Here is a 26,729-nt window from a genome sequence, read left to right as displayed (position 1 = left end):
ATAATGAGCCAAAAGAGTTTAGTGTCACATCTTTATAATGTGGGTGGAACCAATAGAAACCCACAGACACATGGAGGAAATGCAAGAGAGTACTTGGCCAAGGATTCACACCCAAGATTCTAACCACTAGCATACCGTGCTAATGCATATATATAATGATGTAAAATGTGTATTATTTTTGTCATCATTACAGTACTTATAATAAAGTTATCTTAGAAAGTATCATATTAAATTATCATCCACAGCTAAACTGGGATGATATTGTTAGCACTGCGTGTTGTGGCTCAGGGAGAGATGATGTGGACTTCTCAGTGCCTCATTCCCAACAATTGCTGCAGTGTGTGTACTACACAGATATGCAAGTATTTATGTGTATACAAATAAACATTTTTTAAATTAAATATTGTCCAGCTCATGGAATTGAGAAGACTGGGTTTCCTGACCCTTGAGATAAAATATCAAAAATAGTTATATATATTCTTTTGGCAACTGAAATATCCATTGATCAATTTCCATGATATTTCTGTGCTTGACTTGTATAAAAAGTACCATTTAAAACATATTTTTTAAAAATTCCAAATATAACACAGTTAAAAGGTACTTTTCTCCTTGTTATCATCAAAAAGATATTTGCAACCGAAGAAGTAGGAAAATTAATCATTGGCTCACATAACAAGTCACAATTTGTACTTCTAGACCACCGCAGTCGATTGGTCACACTAGTTTGCAAAGTGTTTGGGATTATAAAAAACTGCCTACTACATTTACATAATCTTAAAATGTCTTACGTTAGATTATTGCTTAAACAAATAAGATATGACACCTCACAAAATATGTTATGATTTTATTAGCATATGCATACATATCAAATAAAATACCTTTAAATCATTAACTAATTCACGATACACAGTGAGGCATTATATAGGTTTATTGTTGTTGGTATGAAAGAGCCCCAGTAGCGTTTCTTGACACACTTCTGCAAAAAATGTAATTGGCTGAAAGTCCTCATTGTTAGTGCGGCAGAGACAGAATGTACAGCATTGTTCATAATTACATTTAGTTTTGTTTTAATTGTCACCTTTGCTACTACCTTCAGTGTGTCACATAACTGAGTATGTCCTCTTAATTAGTTTGTTAATTTGGTGGGCCTCTCTTGAAGTGATATTACTGGCCCAGCACACCAGAGCATTGAAAACTGCACTGGCCATCACAGAGTAGTAGAATTTGTGAATGAAGTCATTATAAACATTAAAGGAACACAGTCTCTTTAAGAAAAAAGAGCTTGCTCTGTCTTTTTTTATATATAGTTCCTTTGTGTTGAGAGACCAGTCCTACTTGTCACTGATGTGCTTCCCCATGTATCTGTAGGAATGCACCACATCTGCATCCATTCCTTGAATAGTCACTGGACATAGAGACTTTCTGATGCGGTGAAAGTCAACAACCACAAAATTTAGTAAAAAAATTATTGTATCTGAATATAAAAGATATCTCTCCCTGCCCTCTAAAATGTTTTGAGTCTATTTCTGTGAAGTACCACACGGAGTGATTATAGCCATACATAGCAGATGATTACTAACTGTATTTTATTACTTTAGTTGTGATGAGTAAAATTCATATTGTTGACCCAGCTAAAACAAAACACTTCCCCTTTTTTGCAGTTTTGTTTTCACATAATTTGATCAATTCAAACTTAGTCAAGTCTCGATATTGTGTGTAAGTTATGTCAATTATGGATCTCCACTCAAATTTTCTAATTCTGCCTCAAGGTAGCTTGATATCTGTGATGGCTATTGCCATACAATGTGGGTTTTTTTAAGAACTTTGCCTGTTTGCTGTGTTAAGTAATTTTGTTTTTTGTATAGGACTCACCTGTTAATAAACTACTGTATGCTAGAGAAATCCCACGCTACAAAAAGCTGGTTGAGAAGTAAGTCATTTATTTTATTGAAATTATAAAAATGATACAAATGTTGCTGTTTCTGAAACTTTTTCTTGCAAGAAGTAATTAAATGTGCTCAAGAAATCACACCAGGTTAGTGTGTGCCACCGCTCCAGAGACTAGTAGACTTGTTCTTTGAAAAACTGGTAATGCTAGAATTGTTTCAGTTTGTACAGCTGGAATATTGACATTTCATTGTGGAAAAAAGTCACATCTATAGATTATTAAGCAGTTAATTCTAAAGATGAATTCAAACAAAAATGTATGGTAGTAAATCATTCACAGTGCTTACTGTATTTGACTTGTTTACAAGTACCTTTAGTTACACCGAAAGACTGAAAGTTTGCCTTTGTGAGTTTAGTATTTTAAATCGTTTTTCAGGGAATGGACCATCTTCAAACATTTGTCACCTGTAATCCAAGTAGGGTTTTTTTCCTGTGTTTATACCAACTGTATTTTGTAATCTTGTGTGAGCTTTAATTACACTAGTAAATGTATGCACCTTTCTGAATAAATTTGAGTAAACTGGAATTTCTGAATTTGTATTAGGTACTACAGAGATATTCGTTCTACCAGCTCAGGGTGTTATCAGGAGATGAACTCTGGTCTTGCTGAGCTCTCAAGGGTAAGTAAGGAGAGAACTTCAAGGGAATACCAAAATGATTAACTAACATGTTGTGTTTCAAAAATCTTGAAGGATGATACTCTAGATTTTTAATTTTGAAGAAGTGACTTTCATTTGTCTTCACCATTTCCATTATCTTAAGCAGCACAAACCATTTCATTATTTGAATAAGCAAATGTTGGAACTGGTCTTGGTGTCAAAGTACTGCCTACAATTAGCCATTACACACCAAAAATTGTTTTCTTCTTTGATGGTGCAGTTGTACAATACACTGCAATACACTGAATGTAATGTATTTGAGTGTTTCCTCTTTCTGTGCAATATGCTCAAGTCAGATTGTACCATTTCTTCTGTTGCTGGAGACTTTTTTTTTTTTTTTTTTTTTTTTACCCCTCCTTACAAACCAGGGTGGCTAAAGCAGTCCATTTTAAGTGAATGCAGAGCAAGGTTAGTTGTCTTGTGACCGTGCTTCTAGGTAGGCGCTGGCAGCCATTACCATAAATTGGAACAAGAAAGCCAAAAACAAATTGTATGTTTTAAGTTATTTTGTGAAAATAAGTTGTGTAATACATTTATCTGCATTACACATACTTAGTATAGTCCAATATTTAAATGTATGGTGCATTAGACCTTTGAATGATTATGAAAAATTATTTTAGTATTCATTAAAAAAATTTTTTTGTTGAAAACAGATTTTATTTTTATGACAATGAGCAAATAAATAAAAACATCAGACTCTATACTCTTAAGGATAGTCTGTATATTCAAAAATAGACATGATGGGCAATATCGAGAACATATAACCGTTTATAACGTGAAAAATTAAGCTGGTGAGTGATGGAAGCCAGAATTCTATTTTATTCAACAAAATGTGCTATATATTAAGGAATGGTTTTGCCCTGTGTACCTTCAGAATGTTTTTTGTGTGTATAGTAATTCATGTTTCGTAACAGATTCTTGAAGTGGTTAGCACAGAGTACACGTTTTGTGTCATGGTCAGAATGTAGCCCTTGCGTTACGTAGCTTATCAAACAGCAGCCCTATGTTCATAATTCAAAAAAAGAGTTGCATTTTTCTTTAAAGTTGAGTGATGGGCAGTAGTCCAGGATGAAGGAGAATCCTTTAGACTTCAGCTATTCTGAAAACCTTTACATAAAGTCAGTGGACTCCCATTCCAATCTTAGACTCAGTCAGTAAGTGCATCTTTTTATGTTTAATTTTAAAGCACAATTAACAAAAAATAAAATGCATATGAAAAAAGTCAAATGTTACAAATAAAGGCATCAGAATTTTGTGGTTTGGGAATTTCTTAATTTCCTAATTTCATGAGTTAGTTTCTCAGTTTGATGGCATTAGATTCAGATTAATCTCAAGATAATACCACAACAAATATTTTTTTAAAAAATGCCATAAAGGGTAAAGGGGGCAATGCACAAAATAACACAATGGTGATGATGGTCCTGCTTGTAGTCCCTAGCTACTTGATGTTATTTTCAGATTAAAGGAAAAAAAGGCAGACCTCAGTTTGTGAGACTCAGACTGCATCTCTGATGTGAATTTGAGCAACACTGGAGGAACCATCCTTTCTCCTTTTCTCTTTACTGTGTACACCTTGCACTATAAATATAACACAAGGACATGTTACTTGCAGAAATTCATAGATGATTCTGCACTAATGGGGTGTGTTGATAAGGTGGATGAGACAGAGTATAAGAGTCAGGTGGAGAACTTTATTGGTGCAGAAAGAATTTTGATTTCTCCAGTGCCCTCAATACCATCAAGCCATCCCTGTTAGGAGATAACCTCAGTAAACTCAAGGAACTGGATACCAACGTTTGCCACACCAAACAGCCTCTGTGCCTGGTCATTAGTGAATATCAAGGAGGTGCACTGCTACTGATATGTGGGGGTTCACATCAGTGATAGGCTGTTCTGGTAACACAGAGGAACTATATAAAAAGAGCACAACATACTTTTTTTTGTAAGAGAGACTGTGCTCCTTTAATGAGGGTAGTAACATCCTTTACATGTCCTAGAACTGTATGATGGCCAGTGTGATATTCTACACTGTGGTGTGCTGGGATGGTAAAATCATTCACTAAATGAACAAGCTGATTAGAAAGGGAGGTTCAATTATGGGATACACTATTGATCTGCTGGAAGTAGTAGTGAAGGAAAGAATGAAAGAAAAAAAAACTGAGTGCCATTATGAACAATGTTCTTATCCTTTCTCGGACACATTAGTATTAAGCACTTTCAGACAAAGGATTATTCAGCAAATGTGTGTTAAGAAATGCTACTGGAGCTCTTTTATAAGAATGACAATATGCCTTTATAATGCCTCACTATGGCTTTGGCTACTTGTTTTATCTTTGGCTAATTCAGAAGTTTTTCCATCATTTTAGCAATTCTGGTATGTATTGGTATGGGATGTTTGTTATATTATTTGTTGGACTTTTGTTAAAAAATAAATTAATAAGGGGATATCTGTCTGCATATTGCACATTTCATATCTATCTATATCTATCTATATTCCTTTGATCATCTGGGGCCTCATGTATAATACCGTGCATAGAATTCACTCTAAAACATGGCATACGGACAAAAACAGAAATATGTATACACAGAAAAATCCAGATGCATAAATCTGTGCATACGCCAACTTCCACTTTCTTCCGCTACATAAATCCTGGTCAGCATGAAATGTAATGCACATGCACGCGCCGGCCTCCCTGACTCCCCCCAGAATTATGCCTCTTTAAATATGCAAATCAGTATAAATAGCCTGAAATAAAAAAAAAAGTGGTCAGATATCAAACTGCCATGAAAAGGCAAGTTGTAGCTCACCGACTGAGTGTTATATGGAAGCGTATTACAGTACTGAGAAAAGAAAAAAAAAAAATAGGGACACAGTGGGGTAAAAAAGGTCAAAATGTCAACTTTAATCTCGAAATTTCCACTTTAATCACGTAGTTTATTCTGTCATTAAAGTAGAACGTCATAAACTTCATCTTAAAATTGTTTCATTTACTAGTTTCTCAGATCCCATTGTAACTAACGTGGCATGCTAAATGCTCTGTAATAAATGTCAAGTCATCTGTAAGCTCAGAACGCTGATTCTTCAACACTTTTAAGGAACACTGGAATATCTTTGTAGTACATGTTTTAACTTTTCAATCAATCTAAGGTCGCGCCAGTCCAAGTAAGCATACAGCGTGAGGCAGGAAAAATCCGTGAACTCCCTCATCGCTACCGCTGCGCCACTGTGCCCACATATTTAATTATTAACAGTATACATTATTTAAATGCAGTGAATTTCCCATTGGGATTAATAAAGTATCTATCTATCTATCTATCTATCTATCTATCTATCTATCTATCTATCTATCTATCTAAAAAATGTATCTGTATAATATACATACTTTACTGTATTTCATCTTAAAATGATATCAAGAACTCCAAGAAGATAGCCCTTCAAAATCTAAATTGACTTAACATCATATGTAAATATGTAAAAAATTGAATTCCTTTGTTATTGCATGGTACAAGGAGATTCAATATGCAAATCCTCCATAAATGTATTTTTCTATAAAATGATGATGATAATAATACGATAAAAAACAATGAAAAATATACAATATGAAAACATAATTACAATATACATGTACATAGAGGACAGATAGTGCAAAAGGTTCATAAAGTGGCCCAGGCAATATTACAACTGTAGTGCAAGTTTACAGTGAGGTAATTGTACTTATAAGTACAAACACTTCTACCAGGAGCACTTGATGGAATGATTGAGTGCATTTAGAGCTGTTGGGATGAAACTGTTTCTGAACCATGAGGTCCCTACAGGAAAGGCACTGAAGCATTTGCCGTATGGAAGAGTTCAAATAGACTGTGTGCATGGCTGAGGCAGCATGTGCTAGATGCTGTATCCTGATAATCCTCTTTCTGATCAGTTGCTGTAGAGCTGTGATTCCACACTCAGATACAGTGTGTTAAAATACCCGGAGTGGTACACTGAGAGTAACAATGCTGAAGCAGCTATGGCATTTGGAATAGTTTGGCCATTCCTTGGACCATTATAGTGTTACATGTTGATTACAATCAGATGCCTTAAACTAATAAACAATATCCAGTTAATTTCAGTGTATTTGATAAAGCTGCATCAGGGATATGAATCTAAAAAATTAAGGGAAATCACACAGGAACAGTAGCACTGCTTTGACACTGGGTGCCACAGTTTGCAAAATCGAGCCAAAAACTTGTGTATGCAATAGATTGAGCTGGCATGCGAATGTGCGTGGCTTTATGCCAAGTTTACTTTTGTGAGCGTGGAAACTGGCATATGCAACATTCTTGTGCATACGCACCATTTATACATGAGGCTCCTGGTTTCATTTTTGGCCTCTTTGCTGAGAATATATAAATGGAGGCAAAGGTCTGTGATACAGGTTTCATATTTGTAGCTGGAAATCCACAAAGGGAGAAAATTAATCCTGTATCTTAAACTAGTTTTTTATTCCTAAGCTTTCAAATCCTACCAGGAATCATCAGAGGAAAATAATTAGACTTACATTTAAATGTGTATGTGGTTGAATTTGTATGTGTGTAAATCAGAGACCATTGGTCTTGAAAAAAAAAAAAAAAAAAAAATATATATATATATATATATATATATATATATATATATATATATATATATATATATATAAAATATAATTTTATACTGTACAGAGCCATGTAATATTGCATGCATTTTTGTAAAACTAACATTTAACTTTCTCTGTGCTTTTAACATTCCTCCTTCCACAGACTTAAAATGTGCTCCTTTATGCAATTGTGTAGGCATATCTTATTCTAGCAGCATTCGGGAACATTTACATGAACTGGAATAGCAGAAAAAGAATCCTATGCAGGTAACCACTTTATACTCTCAGAACACCCGCTTAAATCATCTTTTTCTTTTTTCTTATATTTTCAGAATTTTGGCTCTGAAATGAACAGCCTGGTGGCTCTACATGAGCTGTACAAATACATCAACAAATATTATGACAAGGTAATAATAAAAATTAAGTTGTAAAAAACTATTCATTCATCTTTAACCTAATATTAATATTTTCAAAAATATGTGCCTTATTATAGGCAAATAATTTATTGATTGATTATAATCAACTATAATCAATGCCTGATTATTGTGCTAAATTATTAAGGTACAACCCAGGATTATGAGGTGGGATGATTATTTGCCTAAATTATTCTTTGAGCTATACAGTCTTGGTAATATTTCTCTTTGAAAACAGTGATAGTGAGAGGAGTTAATAAAACAAAATTAGACTCCCATGGTGATTATCAGTTAATTAAAGTAAACCCAAAACCAAGAAAACATACCAAAACCCAGTCCAAAGCAATAGTAGAGTTATATTCTCTAGTGAGTGCTTGGTGACCAACATAACTTGATGTAACTTACCCCAATTCCGTGTAGTGTGTTTGTTTTTTAGCCATCTGAATAGAAACGAGTTTGGTTAAAGTGTTGATGCCAGTCAAATGACAGGTCTATGTAGGATAGGGCATAGAGATACTAGACATTGGTAATAAATATTTACTTACTGAGATGTTACAGTAAAGGAGCTAGTAATGGTTGCTGAAAAATACCAACTAGACATAGCTAGACTCGGCTCTGCAGTCAACATTAATAATAATACTAATTGTAATTAAACAATTGCACATTTCATGTATGGGACCCGAAGTGCTTTATTAAAACTATATCTCTTTAAGATAAATAAGATAAAAAGATACTAGTTTTAAAAAAACAAAAGCTACTGAAATTACATATAAAAGTGAGTATTTACATCAACAAATATCCACATAGTAACTTAAAACTTGTTAAAATCATTACCTTATTTTCTTAAAAATGTATATGTTGTAGAGTCACTGATTTATTATGTTAGCTTTTACATTGAATATGGCCAGATGGCAACAGAAAAGAGAAAACCACACCTATTCTAGATTACAAAATTCTGGAGAAAATAAACATCTGGCGACTGCAGGCTAAAATAGCTTAAAAACACAAAGACTTGTTAACCTAGGTCAAATGGATCCACTACTTTCCTTTGGAATTTTGGAATATGCTACATTATCCAAATTACTGTCTGTCATGAATTCCTTGATCTCTGATAATGAAAGAGTGTCTGTAAAATTGCTGGGAAATGTGACACCATTCACCACTGTAAAAATCAGAATAACAAGAAGGAACAGGCGAATATGTTTATAGGTGATGATAATATTAACTGCGACAATGTTTTACATATAAATAGATGTCATACATTAGTACACATATGTTAAGCAAACTTTAAGCCAAAATAATTTAAGTGTTATAATTGAATATTTATAACCCTAAATATTACCTAACCATAATAATACCAAAATTAAAAAGTATATTGTTGTTGTTATACTTTTAAAATTTTATATATAAACTTTTTTGCACTTGATGTATCTCACATGGCAAAACATTCTACATTTTTGGTACATAAAATAATTTGCTTCCCCAGTCTTTTAAAACTTTTTTACTGTAAATCAAGAATGCCAACTTGTAAGGATCAGAGAGAATGATTTATAGTGCATATAGACAACCATTCTGAAATAAACACAGGTGTGAAACTGTGCTTTGTATATAGTTATCAGTACTTTAAAATCAATTGCAAAAGATACTGGAAGCCAATGAAGTGTGGCTAAAACTGTTACATACTCGAATACTTTTTTTTTTGTTATTATTGATTTAATTATTTTTTATTACAACTCTTGGAGGTATATTTTGAACAAGCAGCAACATCACATAAAAGCATGTGTCAGATTCTCAGCCTAGGTAATGGAGTTCAGCAAAAAATCAACAATAACACCTATATTCTTTCTATCTGGTTTTACACATAGGCCAAGATGGTCAAATTTTCTCAATTAATCTGTTTTTTCATTATAGCCAATAATTAGAATTTCTATTTTTTCATTTTTAGTTTTAGTAAATTTACTGTTCATTCACTCTGTAATTCTAAATAGACATTCCATCATGATGCTGTTATACAACATAAAAATCTAACAAATGAGAGAAGACTATTCAGTTCATCAAGCTGATTTATTTAGAGGAAGAGAGAGCTGCTGAATTTTCAGCTGATACTTGATGGTGAACTGGCAAACAATGACAGATTGCCTGCTTGGCATCCTGACAAGAGCACATAGAGCATCCAGAGATCTGGCAGTCGATGCATTTGATTGGGAGAGGCTCAGCTCACTGCCAAAAAACCTTCTTTAATGTCTTGGGAGTGTGTCAGGGACAGAGAGTCTGAATGGATTCTATTCAAGACCTTCAAGATTGAAGATTTATGTGTGGGAAGGGGCTAGTGATACGTCAAGGGGAATGAATTTCAGTTAACCTCTGACAGTTCTGGCAAACCATTCAACAGTTTTGTGAAATGTGGGCTGGATGCAGCTAAACCCATTTTCAATAAGAATGAGTAAATGTTCTCAAAAGAATCCTTTTCAGTGACTCCTACATCTGGAAGAAACACCTTTTTCAAAGGGAGTGAGCATCAGAAGCATCTTGTGATATTGTGTCAGATTCTGTAGATGAGATATATAGCCTGTAAATGCTGTTAGTAGATATTATAGGGTATCTTATTCAACATGCCCAATCAGTATTGCATGGAAGGGGGTTAACTACTTAAAGATGAGCACAGTATGGTGTGGGTGCCTGTTTATAAATGGCAGATCCTTTAGTTACTGGAACAACACTCTAAGCCTCCCTGGGAAACTTAATTGTTGTAGAGCTAAAACTCTGACTGATACTCAGACCAGGTGATGCAATGTACTACTCTAGCCAGTAAATAATAGATCAGCTCTTTATCTTTACAGAGATATTTGTGGGGTCAAAGTAGTTTTCTATTTCTGCCTTCGCTTGTTTTGTGGACTTTTTTTGGGGGGGGGGGAATTGTACATGAATGTGGAGTCTCAAAGCTACTATTGTGTCATTTCATTTATGCATTTGTGGAACAAGAGTTGTGTTTGCATACTTGGCATCAAATAAACCTTCTTAAAGTGAGTATAGAACTCTGCCAAGAGAATATCTCCTTTCCTATGTATTATCTTCAGATTAAGAATATATGGCCTCATGTGCTTGTGATCATAGATGTTGAGTTGCTCACAGCTAAATACAGCATTATTAGGAAGAGTTCATGGTCCTCTCCTGGAAAAGACTAGGTTACTACTTGTTGATCTTAACATGGTGATTGGGAGATGGAGCAAGGAATTGGAGCAGTGGCACTATTACTGTGAAAGTTAAACAATGCAATAGTGATAATGCAGGTACCATGTTCTTTGAATAAGCTTTTGATTTACTGGTCACTGCATGTCCTCATCTCCTCTTCTGCTCACAAGTTTTCAGTATAGACAAACATGAGTTATGGGCACAACCAGCTAAAATAATGTTCCCAAGCAGGGTTACTTGGTTTATGTTATATAACATGCTAAGAGCTTAATGGTGCTGGAGAAACAATGAGTAGAGCAACTGCTCCACTGGTTTGAGAGGAGTCAATATTTGGCCTCTAGTGAAGATGCATACTAGACAAAACCAGCTATGAGGAGAAACCCAAGACAAAGCCAGAATCTAAGATTGAGACTGACCAAAATGTCTGATGCAAACAAAATGAAATTTGAGTTTTCTGTCACATTTCTTATTTGATAAAACAAGTACAATATTTCATTTTCATGAGGAAATTAGGCATTTTATGCCGTCAGTTAAAAAAAAATATAGGGAAAAGATGAAAATGTTTTACTATTATTTTTTATACTCTGTGAAGGCAAGCAAATAATGTTTTGACCTCTGTATTTCAAGTGTCTGTTCTTTACTCTTTGCTGTAATAACTGCCATGTCATCTTAGATGTCTATCAGCCTGATTGTTAATTTTGAAAATGAAATGGAATAAGAACAAGCACACCAGGTACAATATCTTCAGGCAGACATACTGAGAGTGAAAAACTGTTTTGAGTTAGAAAAACAAGTGATCATTGGGCAACTTGAGATCAAAATGTTTTGGGTCTGACTCTGTATTTTGAATTCAGTGTTATAGCAAGATTTTGTTCATCTGCAGATACTATGAATCAGGGCTGCAGTGTCCTACTTTCTGTGTTCCAATGTATTTTAAAAACAGTAATTTTACTGGGCTTTTTAAAGATTTCTTCAATTGGGACAGCATTCTTAAATTCTTAATGATATTCTTTAAACCCCTCTGCTATAAAAAGAAAAAAGCATCTCCTATAACATGGCCCTAACTTGAACCACTTTGTAAACTGTTAAAAAATTATATTTTGTGTAATTTTCATACAGATGTATGTGTCATTATTTGCCAAGGGATCAGACTGTGAGCATGTAAAAAGTATAATTTGCCAGTATATAGTAATATTTTCTCTACATGTGCAAGGGTATCAATTTGCAAAAGCAGTTTATTTGTAATCTTCTTCAAACAAGAACATAATTAAAATGACTTTATTTTTCTTTATGTCCTTAACAATGTGTGTTGTATTTAAAAATGTTTTGGATTGATTTGTCTGTTAGATGATGGTTTAAATGAGGAAGCTGCTTAATATTGATGCATTTCTTATAGTAAAAGTAAAATAGTCATGTGGGTTTCATTCAGACGCACATGCACACACACATGCAGAAAAAAATACAGTTTTCATTCAGAGTCTGAAGATGTGAAGTCAGTTGATCTCTGAACCTTAATTTTGTTGTTTTGCAATTCATTTGATGCTACAAGACCTGCGTGAAAGTATGTGTACAACAAAAGGCAAGTAAATTAATATACTGTATATTTGTATGCAGTTTACCTTTTGTAAATCACAATTATCTTGTAAATGTGCATACATGAACACGCCTCAAGCCCTGCCTGGTTGCCAGCTTGCAACAACCATATATGGACTATGTTAATCAACCTCTTACATATGCAACCACGATAGCATGTCTTGCCAATATAAAAAGGCAATTTGCAGCAGTGTCTGGTTCTTCTAATATAATTGGAGCAATTTATTACACTTGTTAATGGTGAGAAGTTTCTTTTTTTTCTAATTTTATTGATTTTATTGTAATTATTCCATACAAACAGATCAATTTGTACAAAAATTAGGATTGAAAACATCAACCCCCACCCCTGAGAAAGAGAGCATGGCCAACGGAGTAAAACAAAGCTAGTAAAAATAAATAAATTGATGAGTTTAATAGGAGGATAAAGATAAATGGAGGAGAAAAAGAAATGGGAAGAGAATCTGCTTCCTCAGTGCTTTAAGAGCTTATTCTAAAATAGCTGTTTCATTTTAATAATGCACAAGTCATCGGTGATAATATGATGTGGCTGAGAAACGTTGTGTCTCTGTGGCCTGGGTCAGCTCATGATTCATTTATTTTGTGGCAAAGTAGCTTTGACAAGTGTGATAGTGCTGTATGTGTTGACTGGCTTGTTGATAAGGTAACTGGCTGAACCTTCAGTTTTTCATATGGCCTGTACTATTCATTGTAACTGCAATTGTGTCGTTACATGTGCCAGGGAATAAAGTTGGTTTTCTTGAAGCCTTTGGACTCCGCATCTTCCCTCAGGTACAAGACAGTGACTTGTGCTTCACAGTATGCATGAGGTTGATTAACATGCTCCATATGTGGATGTTTCAGGGTGGTGTTTGACACACTTTCCTGTACGCATATTCACATGGGGTATGTGATTTATAAAGGGTTGTGTAGAAATGTGGTCATCTTCTAAAACGCCAGGTTTTAGAAATCCATACACCCCCGTGTATTTTCCCATTTTTTTGGCATGCACAGATGTTTACAAGTTTTTTTTTTTTTTTATAAATTTGGCTCCAGGCACTTTATCCTGCCTAGAACAAACCTCAATCCAATCAGTATGACCTCCCTGTTCCTCAATGGAGGCTTTGGCCTTCTTAGACTGAAAATAAGGAACTGGCTTTCAAAGTTTCAAAACAATGTCTTAAATGTCCCAAAAATATAATATATACAAAAATACCCTCCTAGGAAAAGGAAACATAAAACCTTTGGCTAGAAAGGACTAGTCACAGAGGAGAATCATTATAAATGAGAATATTTATTAAGAAAAGGCAATTCCAGTTGAACAAGTCCCAATACACAATACAAATATCAAAAACCAAGAACAGAAGCAATAATCCCAGTAAACAAGAAAATACAATATTCACTGCAGTGTAATCGAAAGAACTTCAGTGGAATACTGAAGGATTTACTCTCAGTCACTGAAGGCAAAAGCTGTGAGTGGACCCACCTCTTGGGGCTTCACCCACAAAGTACTAAAAACATACAAGAACACATGACTACAGGTAGAAACTAAATTGCGTACTGATTAAATATTATCAATAAAACATAAAAGAACTTAATAAACATGAAAAATACTTGAATTTAAACAACAAAGGTATAAATAAGGAACTTGAACAGAAATGTAACACTATCCCAAGTTTTCTAAATCAGAATCCTAGCGATGGTCTATGAGAGCTTAATCTTTAAAAACAGAGAATGGTTGGCTGTTAAGTTATTTTCTTTTTCACCGTGTATTTTCATTCAGTGGCAGGTTGTTTCTATATAACAGGCAGAGTGGTGGCTCTGAGGCTAGGGATCTGCACTGGCAATTGGAAGGTTGCCGGTTCGAATCCCGTAAATGCCAAAGGGGACTCTGCTCTGTTGGGCCCTTAAGCAAGGCCCTTAACCTGCAATTGCTAAGCGCTTTGAGTAGTGAGAAAAGCGCTATATAAATGCAAAAAATTATTATTAAAATTATACTCATGCTTTTGTTTGTTTAGATTTTGAATAGTTATGTGTTGACCTTGAAAATGTGTTTAATAGGCTGTGCGTCTGGAGGCAACAGAATTATGTTCTACACACACAATTATGTGTAGAGCTAATGAAAATCATGTTAATCTGCTACAATACAACTTAATTTTACTATATATTTACGTGAAATGCAGTGATAGTTTGATTAAGCTGTCTTCATAATGGTCATTTAAAAATTGTTTGATAGTCAGTTTGAGGCCCCACTCACACTATTACTTTTTTGGTTAAAAAAGCAGAAAATAGTCTGTGTTTTCACCTTTCATCGACACTTACCTCTCAGCATTTTCAACCCCTGAAAATTGAAACTTTTGAAAACGCTCTCCAGGGCCTTATACTACAGCCTAACCATTATAATGAGGATGGGCTAAAATGTAGATTTTTGAAAACGCAGACACTAATCTCAAACTGATTGGTTTGTACAATTTTGTGGCCCTTCCCTGATTGGATCCTGGGACCTCATGCATAACGCCGTGCATAGAATTCACACTAAAACATGGCGTAAGGACAAAAGCGGAAATGTGTGTACAGTAATCCCTCCTCCATCGCGGGGATTGCGTTCCAGAGCCACCCGCGAAATAAGAAAATCCGCGAAGTAGAAACCATATGTTTATATGGTTATTTTTATATTGTCATGCTTGGGTCACAGATTTGCACAGAAACACAGGAGGTTGTAGAGAGACAGGAACGTTATTCAAACACTGCAAACAAACATTTGTCTCTTTTTCAAAAGTTTAAACTGTGCTCCATGACAAGACAGAGATGACAGTTCCGTCTCAAAATTAAAAGAATGCAAACATATCTTCCTCTTCAAAGGAGTGGGCGTCAGGAGCACAGACTGTCAGAAAGACAGAGGAAAGCAAACATATCAATAGGGCTGTTTGGCTTTTAAGTATGCGAAGCACCGCGGCACAAAGCTGTTGAAGGCGGCAGCTCACACCCCCTCCGTCAGGAGCAGAGAGAGAGACAGAGAAAATCAAAAATCAATACGTGCCCTTCGAGCTTTTAAGTATGCGAAGCACCGTGCAGCAGAAGGTAGCAACGTGAAGATAATCTTTCAGCATTTTTAGACAAGCGTCCGTATCGTCTAGGTGTGTGAACAGCCCCCCTGCTCAATCCCCCTACGTCAGGATCAGAGAAAGTCAGCACAAGAGAGAGAGAGAGAGAGAGAGAAAAGTAAGCTGGGTAGCTTCTCAGCCATCTGCCAATAGCGTCCCTTGTATGAAATCAAATGGGCAAACCAACTGAGGAAGCATGTACCAGAAATTAAAAGACCCATTGTCCGCAGAAATCTGCGAACCAGCAAAAAATCCGCGATATATATTTAAATATGCTTACATATAAAATCCACGATAGAGTGAAGCCGCGAAAGGCGAAGCGCAATATAGCGAGGGATTACTGTACACACAAAAAAATCCAGATGCATAAATCTGTGCGTTCGCCAGCTTCTATGTTCTTCCGTTCCATAAATCCCGGTCAGCATGAAAAGTAACGCACGTGCACTCTCCTGCTGCCCCACCCAAACTCCTCCCAGAATTATGCCTCTTTCAATATGCAAATCAATATACAGTGGGGCAAAAAAGTATTTAGTCAGCCACCAATTGTGCAACTTCTCCCACTTAAAAAGATGAGAGAGGCCTGTAATTTTCATCATAGGTATACCTCAACTATGAGAGACAAAATGAGAAAAAAAATCCAGAAAATCACATTGTCTGATTTTTGAAGAATTTATTTGCAAATTATGGTGGAAAAAAAGTATTTGGTCAATAACAAAAGTTCATCTCAATACCATCCATCCATCCATCCTCTTCCGCTTATCCGAGGTCGGGTCACGGGGGCAGCAGCTTGAGCAGAGATGCCCAGACTTCCCTCTCCCCGGCCACTTCTTCTAGCTCTTCCGGGAGAATCCCGAGGCGTTCCCAGGCCAGCCGGGAGACATAGTCCCTCCAGCGTGTCCTGGGTCTTCCCCGGGGCCTCCTCCCGGTTGGACGTGCCCAGAACACCTCACCAGGGAGGCGTCCAGGAGGCATCCTGATCAGATGCCCGAGCCACCTCATCTGACTCCTCTCGATGCGGTTGAGCAGCGGCTCTACTCTGAGCCCCTCCCGGATGACTGAGCTTCTCACCCTATCTTTAAGGGAGAGCCCAGACACCCTGCGGAGGAAACTCATTTCAGCCGTTTGTATTCGCGATCTCGTTCTTTCGGTCACTACCCATAGCTCATGACCATAGGTGAGGGTAGCAACATAGATCGACTGGTAAATTGAGAGCTTTGCCTTATGGCTCAGCTCCTTTTTCACCACAACAGACCGATGCAGAGCCCGCATCACTGCGGACGCCGCACCGATCCGTCTGTTGATCTCACGCTCCATTCTTCCCTCACTCGTGAACAAGACCCCAAGATACTTGAACTCCTCCACTTGAGGCAGGATCTCGCTCCCAACCCTGAGAGGGCACTCCACCCTTTTCCGGCTGAGGACCATGGTCTCGGATTTGGAGGTGCTGATTCCCATCCCAGCCGCTTCACACTCAGCTGCAAACCGATCCAGAGAGAGCTGAAGATCACGGCCTGATGAAGCAAACAGGACAACATCATCTGCAAAAAGCAGTGACCCAATCCTGAGTCCACCAAACCGGACCCCCTCAACACCCTGGCTGCGCCTAGAAATTCTGTCCATAAAAGTTATAAACAGAATCGGTGACAATGGGCAGCCCTGGCAGAGTCCAACTCTCACTGGGAACGGGTTCGACTTACTGCCGGCAATGCGGACCAAGCTCTGACACCGGTTGTATAGGGACCGAACCGCCCTTATCAGGGGGTCCGGTACTCCATACTCCCGGAGCACCCCCCACAGGATTCCCCGAGGGACACGGTCGAACGCCTTTTCCAAGTCCACAAAACACATGTAGACTGGTTGGGCGAACTCCCATGCACCCTCCAGGACCCTGCTAAGGGTGTAGAGCTGGTCCACTGTTCCGCGACCAGGACAAAAACCACACTGTTCCTCCTGAATCCGAGGTTCAACTATCCGACGGACCCTCCTCTCCAGAACCCCCGAATAGACTTTTCCAGGGAGGCTGAAGAGTGTGATCCCTCTGTAGTTGGAACACACCCTCCGGTCCCCCTTCTTAAAGAGGGGGACCACCACCCCGGTCTGCCAATCCAGAGGCACTGTCCCTGATGTCCATGCGATGTTGTAGAGATGTGTCAACCAAGACAGTCCTACAACATCCAGAGCCTTTAGGAACTCCGGGCATATCTCATCCACCGGTGACCTCAGTCCCAGAGATGGGGGAGCCCACCTCCGAGTCCCGAGGCTCTGCTTCCTCATTGGAAGGCATATTATTGGGATTGAGGAGGTCTTCGAAGTACTCCCCCCACCGACCCACAACGTCCCGAGTCGAGGTCAGCAGCGCACCATCCCCACCATATACAGTGTTGACACTGCACTGCTTCCCCCTCCTGAGACGCCGGACGGTGGACCAGAATCTCCTCGAAGCCGTCCGAAAGTCGTTCTCCATGGCCTCCCCAAACTCCTCCCATGCCCGAGTTTTTGCCTCAGCAACCACCGAAGCTGCATTCCGCTTGGCCTGCCGGTACCTATTAGCTGCCTCCAGAGTCCCACAGGACAATAGGGACCGGTAGGACTCCTTCTTCAGCTTGATGGCATCCTTGACCGCCGGTGTCCACCAACAGGTTCGGGGATTGCCGCCACAACAGGCACCGACCACCTTACGGCCACAGCTCCGGTCAGCCGCCTCAACAATAGAGGCACGGAACATGGCCCATTCGGACTCAATGTCCCCCACCTCCCTCGGGACATGGTCAAAGTTCTGCCGGAGGTGGGAGTTGAAGCTACTTCTGACAGGGGGCTCTGCCAGACGTTCCCAGCAGACCCTCACAACACGTTTGGGCCTACCACGCCTGGCCGGCATCCTCCCCCCACCATCGAAGCCAACTCACCACCAGGTGGTGATCAGTTGATAGCTCCGCCCCTCTCTTCACCCGAGTGTCCAAGACATGTGGCCGCAAGTCCGACGACACGACCACAAAGTCGATCATCGAACTGAGGCCTAGGGTGTCCTGGTGCCAAGTGCACATATGAACACCCCTATGCTTGAACATGGTGTTTGTTATGGACAATCCGTGATGAGCACAGAAGTCCAATAACAAAACACCACTCGGGTTCAGATCGGGGGGGCCATTCCTCCCAATCATGCCCTTCCAGGTCTCACTGTCATTGCCCACGTGAGCATTGAAGTCTCCCAGCAGTACGAGGGAGTCCCCAGATGGTATGCCCTCTAGCACACCCTCCAGGGACTCCAAAAAGGGTGGGTACTCCGAACTGCTGTTTGGTGCATACGCACAAACAACAGTTAGGACCCGTCCCCCCACCCGAAGGCGGAGGGAGGCTAACTTCTCGTCCACCGGGGTAAACCCCAATGTACAGGCTCCAAGTCGGGCGGCAATAAGTATACCCACACCCGCTCGGCGCCTCTCACCGGGGGCAACTACAGAGTGGTAGAGAGTCCAGCCCCTCTCAAGGAGATTGGTTCCAGAGTCCAAGCTGTGCGTCGAGGTGAGCCCGACTATATCTAGCCGGAACCTCTCAACCTCACGCACAAGCTCAGGCTCCTTCCCCTTCAGAGAGGTGACATTCCACGTCCCAAGAGCCAGCTTTTCTGGATTTTTTTTTCTCATTTTGTCTTTCATAGTTGAGGCAAACCTATGATGAAAATTACAGGCCTCTCTCATCTTTTTAAGTGGGAGAACTTGCACAATTGGTGGCTGACTAAATACTTTTTTGCCCCACTGTAAATGGCCCTTAAGCTCTGCGTTCTGTGAAAAGGCAATAGCAAAAGCATGGGGAAAATAAAACCAAGTGGAGGCAAGGAAAAACTTACTATTTGTTGGTTTAAACAGTGGTATAAACAACAAAAGGAAGTTGATTGAGTAACACAGAGTGTCAGAGAAACTTGAAAGCTCAAGTTCTCAAAGTCACACAGTGCCTGAAATAAAAAAGAAGTTGTCAGATATCAAAGTCGCCGTGAAAAGGCGAGTCGTAGCCCACTGCCTGAGTGTCATATGAAAGCTTATCAGGGTACAGAGAAAAGAAAAAAAAAATAGGGACACAGTGAGAAAAAAGCTCAATGTCAACTTTAATCTCGAAATTTCCACTTTAATCACATAGTTTATTTTGTCATTAAAGTAGAACATCATAAACTTCATCTTAAAATCGTTTAATTTACTAGTTTCTCAAATACCATCATAATTAAAGTAGCACGTTAAATGCTTTGTTTTGTATTTGATCTTCTATGTGCTCTATGTGTGTGAATCACTACGTGCTTCCGGGCTTTCTCTTCCTCCGAAAGGACACAGAATCCATTACATTCGTGATATTACAGCTCTCTGAATAATTAAAATACTGAGATGTATACTTGATATCATTTTCACGATGATAGGAGTTAAAGCATGTTATTAAACATGAGAACACGGTGAGGCAGTGATAGTGACGAGCTGGCGCCCTGTCCATAGATTGTTCATACCTCCCGCAAGATGCTTGCTGCGCCATGCGCGACCTTTGATGAAATAATTTATTGCAGCAGTACTGTCTCTTTCAAACGTACTAACCTCCAATTCCTGTCCTTCCTTTTCTTTCTCCAAGTAACCAATCTCCACACAATCAGCTCTGTAATAGTTGTTAAGCCATCTGTAAGCTTAGAACGGCAGTTCTTCAAAATTTTAAGTAACACTGAAATATCTTTGTAATACTCTACATGTTTAATTATTCTGTCCATCTATCCTTCCAGTGTCGCGCCAGCCCCAGCAAGAATACAGTGCAAGGCAGGAACAATCCCTGAACTAGCTATCTGTGTGCCACTGTGTCCTCACATGTTTAATTATTAACAATATAGATTATTTAAATGATGTTAACATTTTATCTGTATAATGTAATAAACATATTTTGCTGCATTTCATCTTAAAAATGATATTGTCATCATATGTAAATACGCGCTTTATAAAGTGGCTCAGGTTTTGCAATATTATAACTATCGTAAGTTTACAGTGAGGTGATTGTACTAATAAGTACAAACAGTTCTACAAGGATCACTTGATGGACTGATAAGAATGCGTTTATAGTTCTTGGGATGAAACTGTTTCTGAACTGCGAGGGCTGTACAGGAATGGCTCTGAAGCGTTTGCCGTATGATAGCAGTTCAATAGACAGTATGGCTGAGGCAGCTTGTGCTTACCTGTATGCATCTAAGATGTGTTTTGTACAGTTTTGAATGTTACCTACGTGTGCAAAACACAAATAATTTACTGGTTAATAGTTTTGTTATACATCCCATGGCCAGTGGCATTACCACCCCTTCAAGGATTTTTCTACCGATGTGCACATTCCCAGTTTAGGAAAACGTCTATATCGTGCATTTTTGGAAGTTTTAATGTGGACAAAGATAATTTTGTAAGTCATGTGAAAATGGTAGTATGGCTGGAGCTTGTTTTCATTTAAAAACACAGTTTTTAAATGAAAATGTAGTAGTGTTGACCTATTGTAACTTTGGTGCTGAGTAGTAGGTAATCTTGTAAGTGGTAGCTTCATTCCAGATTGCATATTTGTTGCTCTTTTCCTTAATGTACAAAGATGGTTTTCATTTTTGTTTTGTTTTTTAATCTACAGCAAAGCATGTATGTTTTATCATTTTACTTAAGAAGGAATTATGAGAATACATTTTTCGGTTTTAGTCTCAGACCTTTACTATAGTTATTTTCGTTTTTTTTTTTTTTTTTTCTTCATTTTAGCCATTTAGTTATTTTATGTTTTTAACTTGTATTTGGTTGAGGGAAAACAAAAACACATCCACACATCTTAGATCAGTCTGTAATCTCAAGCACAGCCAGGTCAATCAGAAATTCCCAGGAGTGCACTGCAAACTTTTTACGGAGCTAAGAGAAGTCTGGTGTGATCATCTCAGTCTGTTACACTAAGACCCACATACAAGAGGAAAAGCAAATTCCATGCCATGTTTAATGGATTTACTTGCTGCATGTTTAGTCTTTGCCTGTCCTTTCTTTCAGATAATTATGGCACTGGAAGAAGATCCAGTTGGACAGAAAATGCAACTAGCATGTCGTCTTCAGCAGTTGGCAGCACTTGTGGAGAACAAAGTAACAGATTTATGATATTACTGTTCTACTGGGACCGGTCTCTCGCTTGTACAGCCACTGAAAAGGTTAATCTGGAAATATGCAGCTACTGGAGTTGCAGAGTGCAAGTTTGCTGCTCAAAAAAGACTTCCAGTTATCTCCAAGCTTGCAATATCATCACAGAGTATTTGACTTGACCTTGAGCTTTGAAATTTGGGAACAATGTAACAAAGCAGCTGCAGTGGATTCACAACCTTTGTATCCTGACCTCTGATGTCTCATACAGTGCTCTTGGTGAGCATTTTTTCTTCCTTATAAGTGTTTGGATCTCCAGTTATAACTTGGATTTCTGTATTTGCATTCAGGGCTTATTAATGACTGCCCAGTAGCCTAGGATTTTGTACGCATTTGTGAAATACCATTGGGATTTTATCATCTTACATTAGTGGCAACACTGATCTTCAAAGTTTACAATGCAAAGGGTTCAAAAATTTCCTTTTTGTTAATATATGTATAAATATTTGTTGCAGTCTATGTCAACACAAAGTGCCTTTGTGTGTGTGTGAATTCCTGTATTTCATATGGGAGATGGCAAATTGTTTAAAACTACATTTTTAATAGCAGATTTTGTAATATGAAATTTTCCAAAAATGCCTCTTTTAAGAAACATTTTTAAAGAACTTTTGTATAAAAAAATCTATTTAAAATTATGTAGTTTCTGTGCTGGACCATACTGTGCAGCTATCTAGTGTAATTAATGTTTGTTTTTTCTCATTTTTGTAAGTGTCAGATGGCAATATTTTGAAATTTAGAAGCACTGCATAAGTACATGGTTCTATAATTTGACATAACTAAACATTTTTACTATTGTATCAAATATGGTGTAATAGTTTAATATAATGAACAAAAGAACTGTGGAATGAATTAGGGCGAGAGGTTATTAGTTGGCATCACAACTAATTCTTACATTTCTCTTCTGGTTATCTTACAGTATAATGTGTGTTTTAACAGTTGTATTCCTCCTTGAATATTGTGCAGTTATGTTCATGCCAACATCCCTTAGGCCTCCCATGTTGATTCCACAGTATATTGGACAACAATGTTTTGTCACCACATTAATTGTACTCAATTCTTTGTTGTATGGTGTGCTGTCACATTCTATGTAGTTATGTAATCCCATACTTTAAAAAAAAAAAAACATAGCTTATGTTAAAGATCTTGGATTTCTATGGAAAACTATTGAGCTTTGCCCTAAAAAGATCTTAGAGGTGCAAGTTGCTACATAATTGGAAATGTATCCTGTTTATTACCTATTGTATTCAGCTTTGGGATGTCTGTTTTTGCACATCTTATTTTTCTTCAGTCTAAGACGCTTGCTGGTCTACCAAACGGACTGTAGGCTCTAAGGGATTTCACTATAAACTCATGGTGATACAGTGCCTTTTTTCCTATAGAAAGCTGGCTTAGTTTATTGAAGACCCCTCAGAGCTTGTGCTCCATTAGAAAATGTCTAGTCAGTCCATTTATAGTAATACACAAGGATTTTGCCAAGTTGATAAATCGATGATTTGTGAACACCAGATACACATGAATCTTGCCTGTTAATATGTAAGCACTTTTTTCTTTTTAAATATATTAAGCAACCCTGATAAGATGTTTGCAAACTAGAATTGCTTTACAGTCCTCTGTTCTTTGCACTTTTTAAAGTGGAAAACATGAAATAACTTTATGTGCAAAAGAGGACTGAATGAGGAATAACTGAACTGTGTTTTTCCATTTATTGGACGGGTTAAATCCAGTTCTCTGGCATTACACTTCTGAAAATCTTTCCCCAACAAATAAGCATAGTTGTACTTTTTGCCTTCCTAATAAATTAAAGATCAATGGCAGGGAAGGGAGAAGGACTGTATTGTATACTTGTTGTAGTGGTTGGAGTCCAAAATCAGTACCTGATGCCTGTCTGTAGTGTACGCCAGCAGCATTCTAACATGGTTTACCTAAAGGTATCTACACCCAAAACTGAGACCTGTGGAATGTGAATTCAGAACTCTTTTTGTGCCAAAGCCCTGTCAACCTAGATGTGTGACTGGAGAGTTTTAACAATAAGGTACTAGTCATTAAGTGTAAAGTCAGTTGGAAATTTATGTTGTCAGTTTTTTTTATTTATTGTGTGTCTTTCTCCTTTTGATGTTGATGAGAATTTTGTTTGCTACTCTTTTACTTTGTAAATTTATGCTATTTAATTATTTTGTACAGTAAATACACCCAGTGTATAGTTTGTCTGTATATGTATGTACTGTATATAACACATTAAATTGCCTGTGTATCTGGATGTATTTATTTACTGCTAAATTGTATAATAAAGAAATATATTGTTAGAATACTTTTACAGCCTTTCTCAAAAGTAAAAAGGTAATCGGCCAAAGCCGCACACATTCTAGGTCTGTTTATTAAATCAGGTTTGGCCATGATTCTTGTCAAATAAGATGAGATTATAGTGCACAATAAGAGTAATACCTGCTAGAATTATTGTCATTGTTAAAAACTCCTACATGTGCTTAATGAAACCAGTTAATTTCAAATTTCAGTGAGTCATAAAGCTGTGAGCTTGTAGGCAACTGTCAAAATAAAGGCAGCATCTAGATAATAAAGGCAGAGGCTAGATAAATTGCAGCCCTGGGCTGCTGGAATGACCTCAGTTGTCTTCACATAGATTCTTCAACCATATGGAACTGCATCAGAAATGTGCAACACTAATCTTCCATGAGAAAATCCATTACTTGGTATTTTGATTATTTTGGGGAGTAATGTTTTCTGAGGCACTGCTCCAGAATCTCCCGTAATGATGAAGTGGATTAAGATTGGGTGAGTGGGACAGCCATATTATATGATTTACATCACTCCAGTCTTCAATCCATTTTATTAAATGTGATTGCCCTACAGATGTTGCATACTCATCCTGTATAAAATCCTACTACTATTGATATGATGAACATGATTATGGTTTTGCATTTGCCCACCTTGCCCTCTATAGAAATAGTTGGAACTAAATCATACTAGGAAAATGTATCTTAAGAGAGTCTCGAGAAACCTTCATGAATCTTCACCTTCATGGGGAGCTTGCAGATGTATTTACTAAATATCACATCCAGTATGTTCTTGTGTAGTAATTGGCAAGAAGGGAAATTATGTCTTCTTTGTGATCTGTTTATTCTCATGTCTACTTGACTTTGTATTCACCACTTTCCATAGAAATCCAACTTTTGGTGTAATTTGAGCCTTCCATAGTATCCTTCAGTGTGACACCAGACTGCTCTTGATTCTAGGTGGAGTGTAAATGAGTCTGTCATATATTTTACATTGATTACTGAATCAATGCACAGACATTGTGGCTACAAGTTTGCACCATCTATTCATTGGACCCTAGCCCATGCTGTTCTCTTCTACTTCCATTCCATCACCAATGTAGCCAGTGTTTTCTCACCAGTAAAGCACCTGCCAATGATCAGCCCCTTCTCAAAGTTTGGAAGATCTGTACTTTGAGCCATGGTATCTAACATACAGTGCATCCGGAAAGTATTCACAGCGCATCACTTTTTCCACATTTTGTTATGTTACAGCCTTATTCCAAAATGGATTAAATTCATTTTTTTCCTCAGAATTCTACACACAACACTGCATAATGACAACGTGAAAAAAGTTTACTTGAGGTTTTTGCAAATTTATTAAAAATAAAAACTGAGAAATCACATGTACATAAGTATTCACAGCCTTTGCTCAATACTTTGTTGATGCATCTTTGGCAGCAATTACAGCCTCAAGTCTTTTTGAATATGATGCCACAAGCTTGGCCCACCTATCCTTGGCCAGTTTCGCCCATTCCTCTTTGCAGCACCTCTCAAGCTCCATCAGGTTGGATGGGAAGCGTTGGTGCACAGCCATTTTAAGATCTCTCCAGAGATGTTCAATCGGATTCAAGTCTGGGCTCTGGCTGGGCCACTCAAGGACATTCACAGAGTTGTCCTGAAGCCACTCCTTTGATATCTTGGCTGTGTGCTTCGGGTCGTTGTCTTGCTGAAAGATGAACCGTCGCCCCAGTCTGAGGTCAAGAGCACTCTGGAGCAGATTTTCATTTAGGATGTCTCTGTACATTGCTGCAGTCATCTTTCCCTTTATCCTGACTAGTTTCCCAGTTCCTGCCACTGAAAAACATCCCCACAGCATAATGCTGCCACCACCATGCTTCACTGTAGGGATGGTATTGGCCTGGTGATGAGCAGTGCCTGGTTTCCTCCAAACGTGACGCCTGGCATTCACACCAAATAGTTCAATCTTTGTCTCATCAGACCAGATAATTTTGTTTCTCATGGTCTGAGAGTTCTTCAGGTGCCTTTTGGCAAACTCCAGGCGGGCTGCCCATGTGCCTTTTACTAAGGAGTGGCTTCCATCTGACCACTCTACCATACAGGCCCGATTGGTGAATTGCAGCAGAGATGGTTGTCCTTCTGGAAGGTTCTCCTCTCTCCACAGAGGACCTCTGGAGCTCTGACAGAGTGACCATCGGGTTCTTGGTCACCTCCCTGACTAATGCCCTTCTCCCCCGATCGCTCAGTTTAGATGGCCGGCCAGCTCTAGAAAGAGTCCTGGTGGTTTCGAACTTCTTCCACTTACGGATGATGGAGGCCACTGTGCTCATTGGGACCTTCAAAGCACCAGAACTTTTTCTGTAACCTTCCCCAGATTTGTGCCTTGAGACAACCCTGTCTCGGAGGTCTACAGACAATTCCTTTGACTTCATGCTTGGTTTGTGCTCTGACATGAACTGTCAACTGTGGGACCTTATATAGACAGGGGTGTGCCTTTCCAAATCATGTCCACCCAACTGAATTTACCACAGGTGGACTCCAATTAAGCTGCAGAAACATCTCAAGGATGATCAGGGGAAACAGGATGCACCTGATCTCAATTTTGAGCTTCATGGCAAAGGCTGTGAATACTTATGTACATGTGCTTTCTCAATTTTATTTATTTTTAATAAATTTGCAAAAATCTCAAGTAGACTTTTTTCATGTTGACATTATGGGGTGTTGTGTGTAGAATTCTGAGGAAAAAA

General features: G+C 38.2%; 1 protein-coding gene across 1 annotated transcript in view; it reads left to right on the top strand.

Annotated features, from left to right (window-relative positions):
- The window catches only part of plxnb3 (plexin B3), a 249,749-nt gene extending 225,750 nt beyond the window's left edge, over nucleotides 1–23,999 (top strand). Inside the window, exons 33-36 of the mRNA XM_051933522.1 lie at nucleotides 1,866–1,930; nucleotides 2,492–2,567; nucleotides 7,555–7,629; nucleotides 21,548–23,999. Of these exons, the coding sequence (XP_051789482.1) occupies nucleotides 1,866–1,930; nucleotides 2,492–2,567; nucleotides 7,555–7,629; nucleotides 21,548–21,652 (321 nt within the window). The 3' untranslated portion in view covers nucleotides 21,653–23,999. The remainder of the gene's footprint in view (nucleotides 1–1,865; nucleotides 1,931–2,491; nucleotides 2,568–7,554; nucleotides 7,630–21,547) is intronic.
- The last annotated feature ends 2,730 nt before the right edge of the window (nucleotides 24,000–26,729 follow it).

Source organism: Erpetoichthys calabaricus, chromosome 11 (assembly GCF_900747795.2).
Source record: "Erpetoichthys calabaricus chromosome 11, fErpCal1.3, whole genome shotgun sequence".
Classification (NCBI taxonomy): Eukaryota; Metazoa; Chordata; class Cladistia; order Polypteriformes; family Polypteridae; genus Erpetoichthys; species Erpetoichthys calabaricus.
Note: the sequence above shows the minus strand (reverse complement) of the source record. Positions and strands in the feature narration are given on the sequence as shown.